This window comes from Mytilus californianus, unplaced genomic scaffold (genome assembly GCF_021869535.1).
Source record: "Mytilus californianus isolate M0D057914Y unplaced genomic scaffold, xbMytCali1.0.p SCAF_49, whole genome shotgun sequence".
Lineage (NCBI taxonomy): Eukaryota > Metazoa > Mollusca > Bivalvia > Mytilida > Mytilidae > Mytilus > Mytilus californianus.
Window position 1 is genome coordinate 883259 of NW_026262700.1, and position 8111 is coordinate 891369.

At 32.1% G+C, this 8111-nt stretch overlaps 1 protein-coding gene across 1 annotated transcript; it reads right to left on the reverse strand.

Annotated features, from left to right (window-relative positions):
* Nucleotides 1-282: 282 nt before the first annotated feature.
* Nucleotides 283-4997, reverse strand: LOC127700154 (uncharacterized). Its single transcript, XM_052203573.1, has one exon. The coding sequence runs from the start codon at nt 4876-4878 to the stop codon at nt 3034-3036; it is 1845 nt and encodes a 614-aa protein (XP_052059533.1). The 5' UTR covers nt 4879-4997; the 3' UTR covers nt 283-3033.
* Between the last annotated feature and the right edge of the window lie 3114 nt (nt 4998-8111).

Consider the following 8111-nt stretch of genomic DNA (forward strand, 5'->3'; position numbering starts at 1 on the left):
TTATGAACAGTCTCCTTGCCAATTTCCGAAGCAAGGTTGTCGGCTCTCCGAACTTTCTAGAGGTCCTGATTTTATTGCCGAGTTTATGAGCTTCGATCCTTGCTTAAAAGTGGTCTCCTTACATTATACTGGATACAATCTGATGAATTTACACTAGAAAAATTTTAGCATCATACTGGATGATTACATTCTCATAACATCGCCCTTGGTACATTCGTATAGCATTACATACGTACATTCATATAGCATTACATACGTGCATTCGTATATCATTATATAGGTACATTCGTATAGCATTACATACGTACATTCGTATAGCATTACATACGTACATTTATTTCATGACACCAGTACATTTATATCATGACACCAGTACATTTATATCATGACACCAGCACATTTACAGCATATAACTATAGTACACAAAGCTTTAGACTTAGACTTAACAATACGGCTTTAGCATTACTATACACACAATGCTAAGGCATAACACAGGCAGTGATCTATGCAACGGAAAGTTATATAAAAAACTCCGATCTGTTTTATTTTGCTGAAATTCATATACGGGTTCTTCTTTTGACCTTATTACAGCCATTCTCAAGATAATATGCATTTGCAGATTTTTTATTTTTTATTAGTCGTACATGTGGAAATTTAAGAAATAATGGTACAAGAAATTATTTCCTTTGTTAATGAATTTCCAGCAAACATTATACCATGTATAATGCCTTGTCGTGTAATTGAAGAAAAGGGAAAGCTATCGAGACAGGAAATTTTCAAGTAAAATTGTAGAATCACATGACGTGTGTGAACTTGACAAATAGAATGGGTTGTGTACGCAATACCTCGCATAGTGCCGGAAATGGTGAGGATGAAAAGAAGCGATCCCAATATCATAACCGAATTTTTCGAATATGTATAGAATCATTCTGTACTAATCTGGACAACTCGATATTTTATTTAAAATTATTAGAACAATACAAATATTTAAAAAAAAGATGTGAATCCCTGTCTAATCAAGAAAAGATGGAGTTAAAGTCTATACAGTAACTTTCTTTCACTTGCAGTATATTTATTTGCCAATTTGCATTATTTTGGCAGCAGAAATATCCATAAACATTTTTAAGTTTGTATCATTATCAACCATGTCAACCGATTACGCTTTTATTTTTTTTAGCATTTCCAATACTCAGGAAAATGTGTTACACACACTCACGAATTGTATGACAATACTGTACAGTTCAATGGGTATACTAGCGTTATAGAGTACAATTTGTGGTGACGTTACAGCAGACATCAATAACGTTGCCGAATATTTTATAATTTTCCTCTAAAAATCAAACTTCAACAGAATATAGCTTGAAAACTAGCACGGTTGCTACGGACTTTCTTTGCACCAATGGATTCGTCGTTTATTTTTGAATCGTATTTCGAATTTAAAAAAAATTCTGTTGACCAACGAATAAGGAAAAAATTATAAAGTAAAAATATCTGCCGTTTTTAATGATTTTCCCTATCTATCCTTTGTATTTCTGGCGTATCATGCTGTTAGTTGTAACAGCTTGTATCTGAAAAACGAAAACGGTTACTCCCTTTTTTTTATTTTATATTCTGATGTAATTTTACAAGCAGAATCCACATGTAAAATATAAAAAAATTCTGTGGAGTAGTTATATTACGTACACTTCGCCTTAATAACGAGGAAAAATATTTGATATGAAACATGTTTCCGAATAAATTGCAATGTAGCTATCTTTGTTGATTTACCATATAAAATATTATACGCATTTAAATAATTTATTACAAAATTAGCATAAAATTATTAAATGGTGTGTTGGATTATCTGGTATTAAGTAGGTCTCCATTAACATATAATTATAAAATGTTGTGTTGGATTAACTGGTATTAAGTAGGTCTCCATTAACATATAATTATTAAATTTTGTGTTGGATTAATTGCTATTAAGTAGGTCTCCATTAACATATAATTATTTAAAGGTTGTGTTGGATTATCTGGTAATAAGTAGGTCTCCATTAACACGTAATGATAAATGTTGTGTTGAATTAACTGCTATTAAATAGGTCTCCATTAACATATAATTATAAAATGTTGTGTTGGATTATCTGGTATTAAGTAGGTCTCCATTAGCATGATTATAGAAATAACACTTGTACACTGTCTTGACGAAATAAACACTCATTTCAGATGAAGACTTAGTAAAATTTATTGTAGAATAACATTAACGGTACCAATTAGTTTCTGCACCAGATGTGCATTTCGACAATAAATGTCTCTTCAGTGATGCTCGAGGCCAAAATATTTGAAAATTAAAAAAGGTTATTAAAAATATGAAGACCTAATTAACCAAAGTGGACAAAACAAAATAGCCAAATTCGGGCAAGGACCAGAGCTTTGCATGAGGGAGATATATTCCTTAATCTAAAATAATTTCAAGCATTATGAAATAGCAAATTCTAATAACAGAAAATCCGTATTTTCATTCCAGTACCGAAGTACTGGCTACATTGCTGGTGATACCCTAGGGAATCAACCGTCCACCAGGAGAGGTATCAACCCTGTGATAGTAATAAAATTATTACATAACAAATAAACCGTGCCTTTCCAAATATATCACAATATAGCAAATGGATTAGAAAACTCACACAAATCATCACGGTTTCTCTTTGCTATTTGTAAATGCATATCAATTAGCCAACATCACTGCAATGATAAAAGATATATCATATTCCAAGAATTTTTTTTTCCCAAGTTTCGTTTTTGCACATATACAAAAATCACATTGCAAACTTTTCTCGGAACACTTATACTATATATCCTAATCAACTGATATATCATAACATACTGGATGTTATTCAAGGAATCAGATAATTCATTTACTGAAATAAAATATTCATTATCAGTTGTTAGGTATAGCTAATGTATTTCTGCTGCTTGTTGTCAGTATCAACAAGTTAAGAGTTTTATAATTGATAAGAAGTCTGATATAATAAAGCACAATATGAATTTACACAATCAAGTTTCATATAAGTTGCCATCCAGTTTTGAAATCCTTTTTTCTGCTGAGAGACTTGAGAGCAATTTATTACGTTGCAAAGCTTCTCCGTAACACTGGTAAGCTCTGTCTTTATCGCCAGATATCTCATAGCATACACCAAGTATGGTTAAGGAAATAGATATATGTGAACCTGTAATTGAACAATTGTCCACCACTATTAAATATAAATCACGTAAAGCCTGTTGTCTGTTCAATATATCACCAAGATGATGAAAGCATATATATCTTAGACAATGAGACATTACATTAGGCGGTATGTGTATTTCTGCATCTTCAACCTCCAGCTTTAGTTCTAATGGAATTAATGATGAATGCTTAATGTATCTGACATTAGATACAGTAGCTATTTTCATCCTGTCATTCAATGTCATTGTAGAATGTACATTTTGTCGGTAACAATTTGTGTGTTTTTCACAGTCGTAGTCAAAGTCCTTAAACAGCATATCAGGTGAACATCTTGAAAGAACATAATCCGTTAGTCTTAGTGTAACACTAAACTGTCCTGTTACATAATAAAACGACGCGTATAACAACCAACCCGATACAGCATCTGTTTTGATGCCGTTTTGTAAGAGTCTATGATAACGAGCAGGTATGTTGTACGTTTTACTTATTGATTTTGGTGGAGGTAGTAATTGTGCTACAATTTGACTGATTTTAGCATAATTATATTTACATACATCAGTTATAAAAGTAGACGATTCAGACATTAGTAAAGATTCGGTAAATGATAGACATTTATGGCAACCTGAAATGTCTTTTGGTACTGGTATCTTGTTAGCAATCTTGTAAAATAAACAGTCTAACATAAAGAACGAAGATTCCCTCTGTGTAATTTCATTGTCAGGTGGAAATAAATTCATTAGCAATCCGTCAATCCCTCCATGCTTTATACTTTCAAGAACATGCAGTAATGTCTTATTGTTACTTTCATTTATTGTTCCAAGGAACATATTGTGTCCAGGTATAAAATAGTTCGGACAGTAGCAGATCTTTACCCATGATATTAATTTATCAAAACATAGTGAAAAACAATAACTCAATTTAAGTAATTGAAAAGTGTCAATATCCACCTCCTCCGAGACCCAGAATAAAGCAGTCTTCAGAAAGTAAGAACACACTAAGTCCTTGACACCATTGTCTGTGTTAACGATACGCTTAAATGTTAGTTTGAGGAGACCGTAACATAGGAGTTGAATGAAATTAAACGAATGCACAAGTATTTTTTCTGCTACAGAGAAAGAAAATCTCCATAAGTAACTATCTGATATAGTCTTGGGACCTATAGGTACTAACAAGCATCCATAATTTTTGATCCTGTCAATTGTAAAATTAGGCGGCCATTGCCGTCGATGACGGACTGTCCATTGAAGTGCATTGTGAGGTAGATGTTTACTCCTTATGCAGTATGTGTTGTCTACAGTCTTACTTAGGTTCGATATACATGGACCGTGTATACATACACGCTCGTCACGCTCGTAGAATTGCAAATAGAAATCAAGAATGTGGTTTACTGATATATATAGGTTACCGTACCATGTATTTGGAGGACAGCCGTCACAGAGTACACGGAAGAAGGAATTTCGATCCGATTGTGCTACCAATCTGATTCTAGTAAATCCAGGATGATCAATGTCTGTCTCCATAACTAATATATCACGGTTTATTGGGTGGTTGATATTCCTTACATTCTGTATTAATTCTAACTTATTGATAACGTACATTGTATCTATGTCACTTTCTGGCAAGGCAAGTCCTTCTGCCAAACTTCCACTTGTTATTTGTGTACAACCATGATTCATGGCACATGCATTGGCGATTCTATCATGTACGATACATAGTCGTTGTTTGTTTCGTATATCTAATTCAGTACCAATTGTTATTACTAGTTGTTCGTATAAGTATTTCTCTCTGGAGTCATTTCCAAGCGAAAGCAAAGCATCTATAAAAATATTTGTATTTACTAATCATCTTAAAACCATTATATAACGTTGGTACATATATTATTATCCTCCCTTAGATTTATTCAAAGCTTTCTGTCTTGTCTGATAGTCAATGTTGAGCGTTAAGGAATGGTCATTATTTATCAGCTGACGGGCTTATTTCAAATTTGTTTTCACATTCAAAAGGTTTGTTAGCAATTAAAAATTTAATTGTGTAACCCCCTAAGTAAACAAAGTATTTTTTGATCGCAAACACACCCCTCCCCCCAACTCGTATGATATTTTTGGTAATGACCCCCCTCAACTGATAAATAATGATTGTTCCCTTATGTAGACGCAATTGACGTCTTGCGTCGACTTTGTTTAGCCAGGTATGGCAAATTACAACCTTATATACTTATACCTTATATACCATAATGACAATTTCGTCCTCGATGTATCATCGTCCCAATTATTCAAAACTATTACTTTAACATAACATAAAACAATCAATCGTTTGGCTGTTTGTAGCTATAGTAAATAGTAAATTTACTGTTGTCAAAATGTTGAATGTTGATATGAAGTATCCCCAATACTTTTATATTTTGTTAATTTACTCTTAATCAACAGTTGAAATATTATAAAAAAAAAAATGTTTTTAAAGCATAACCTGTATTTTTACTTGAAATCTTTGATCTTTAATGTTAAGCGCTTCTGATTAAGGTTGATTTAGAAAAGCGGTTTAGCACACTTAATGTATAAAGAGTTATTTCATGACTCGTGTAGATTTTACTGCAACCCTAATAATTGATAGAATTTGCATTTCATGTTATTGTTGAAAATTGACCTATACATTTTTAAATCTTATATATGTTGTGTACAAGTTATCATTTTGTACAAATTATAATTTGTACAACAAATTCGTACAAATTCTAATTTGTATTTTGACTTTGTACAAATTACAATTTGTACAAATTTTGACTAAATTTCGCTTATAACTTGTACAATAATCTAAAGTACGGATTTTGTTATAAAAAAGTACTGATACACACTATAGATTGTTTATTCTGTTCACAAAATAAACATAATTTACAAAATACAAAATTACCCAGACGGAGACAGGAATTATAATTGATACATGCATGCCAGTTAATTCTGATTGTATACTAGAAATTTGCCCCAGTGAAAATTCTGATAGAATAATCAAAATTGTCCTCAGTTACAATTCTGAATATAATAGAAATTGGCCTCTGTGACAATTCTGATAGTATAATAGAAATTGGCCTCAGTGACAATTCTGATAGATAATAGAAATTGAACTCAGTAATAGAAATTGTCCTCAGTGACATTAAAACACCAATAATACGTGCCAGGAACACACGGCAAGAAAGCGTGCGCTGTCTGTCCAACAGATCCAAGTCAAATATCTAACCACGAAAACGAAACGGAAATTATCAGAACTTGTTGAAGGGTGTAATGTCATTATACCAATTCCTCAGTATGATCGTTCTCCAACAATATCTTATGTGTACTTATTGGATCTCGGGAATTTGGATACCGCATTGGAAAAGCTTATGAATTTTAACATGACATTTGTCGAGAAATCAAATTGAAGCTGTTAAAGACACATCTTTATTCGCAGCAACAATTCCTGAGCTTCAACTTTCGCTACGTGAAGCAGTTAAAAACCCGTTAAAAACTGGTGGTCAGGGGTTTCTTTCATGTAAATGCAAAGGGGATGCAGTACTTATAAATATAAACGAAAAATCATCAAAAGATGTTGTTCAATTCCCGATGCCATAATTCACTCAAATGCTCAAACAAATAATACATAACTATCTTTGCATTTTTTAAATAAGGTTAATTGTGTCGTCATTGAAAAAACTTCTATAGAGTGTATCAACGCTTTTTTATAACAAAATCCAAACTATAAATTATTGTACAAGTTATTAGTGAATTTTAGTCAAATTTATACAAATTGTAATTTGTAGAGGCACTTTTTGTACTTATTACAATTTGTACAAAGTCAAAATACAAATTATAATTTGTACAATTTTTTTTGTACAAAATGATAACTTGTAACCAACATATGTTGTCCCGTTGCCATAATTCACTCACATGCTCAAACAAATGATACATAACTATCTTTGCAGTTTGTAAATAAGGTTAATTTGTAGAGGCACTTTTTGTACAAATTACAATTTGTACAAAGTCAAAATACAAATTATAATTTGTACAATTTTTTTGTACAAATTATAATTTGTACAATTTTTTTGTACAAATTATAATTTGTACAAAATGATAACTTGTACACAACATATACATCAATATTCATGTTGATATTTTAAAGTATTGTATTATTGTAACAAATAGCATACCTGTTCTTGAAAAGATTCTCAACCTTAAGCTTGCTTTTTAATTGACATTTACATTGAGTCTACCTCTTTCGAAGAATACGTTTCAACGTGTAATACTGATTTTTCTTCACAAATAGAATTTATATATAATATTGTCAATTTAATTCATCCCGTCCACTGGTCTACGATTGTAGGTAATAAAAAAGTGAATGGTGACCAATTTGTGTTCTCATTATCTTTGTTCTTTCGCGTTATGGTCATGGTGTTGCCTGTTTGTATTTTCCCTTTCTCAGTCATGGTGTTGCCTGTTTGTCATTTACATTTCTTAGTCATTGTGTGGGCTGTTTGTTGTTTCCCTTTCTTAGTCATGGTGTTGCATGTTTGTCATGTCAATTTCGTAGTCATGGTGTTGGTTGTTTTTCATATCATTTCTTATTCATCGTGTTGGCTGTTTGTGATTTCCTTTTTTAAGTCATGGTGTCGCCTGTATGTCCCTTGGTATTAGCTATTTGTCATTTCCTTTTCTCAGTCATGGTGTCGCCTATTTGTCATTTCCCTTTCTTAGTCATGGTGTTGTCTGTTTGTCATTTCACTTTAATAGTCTTTGTGTTGTCTGTTTGTCATTTCCTTCTCTTTGTCATGATGTCGGCTATTTGTCTGTTCCCTTTCTTAGTCATGGTGCTACATGTTTTTCATTTCCATTACTTAGTCATAGTGTTTGTTGTTTGTCATTCCCTATTTAGTTAACGCGTTGGC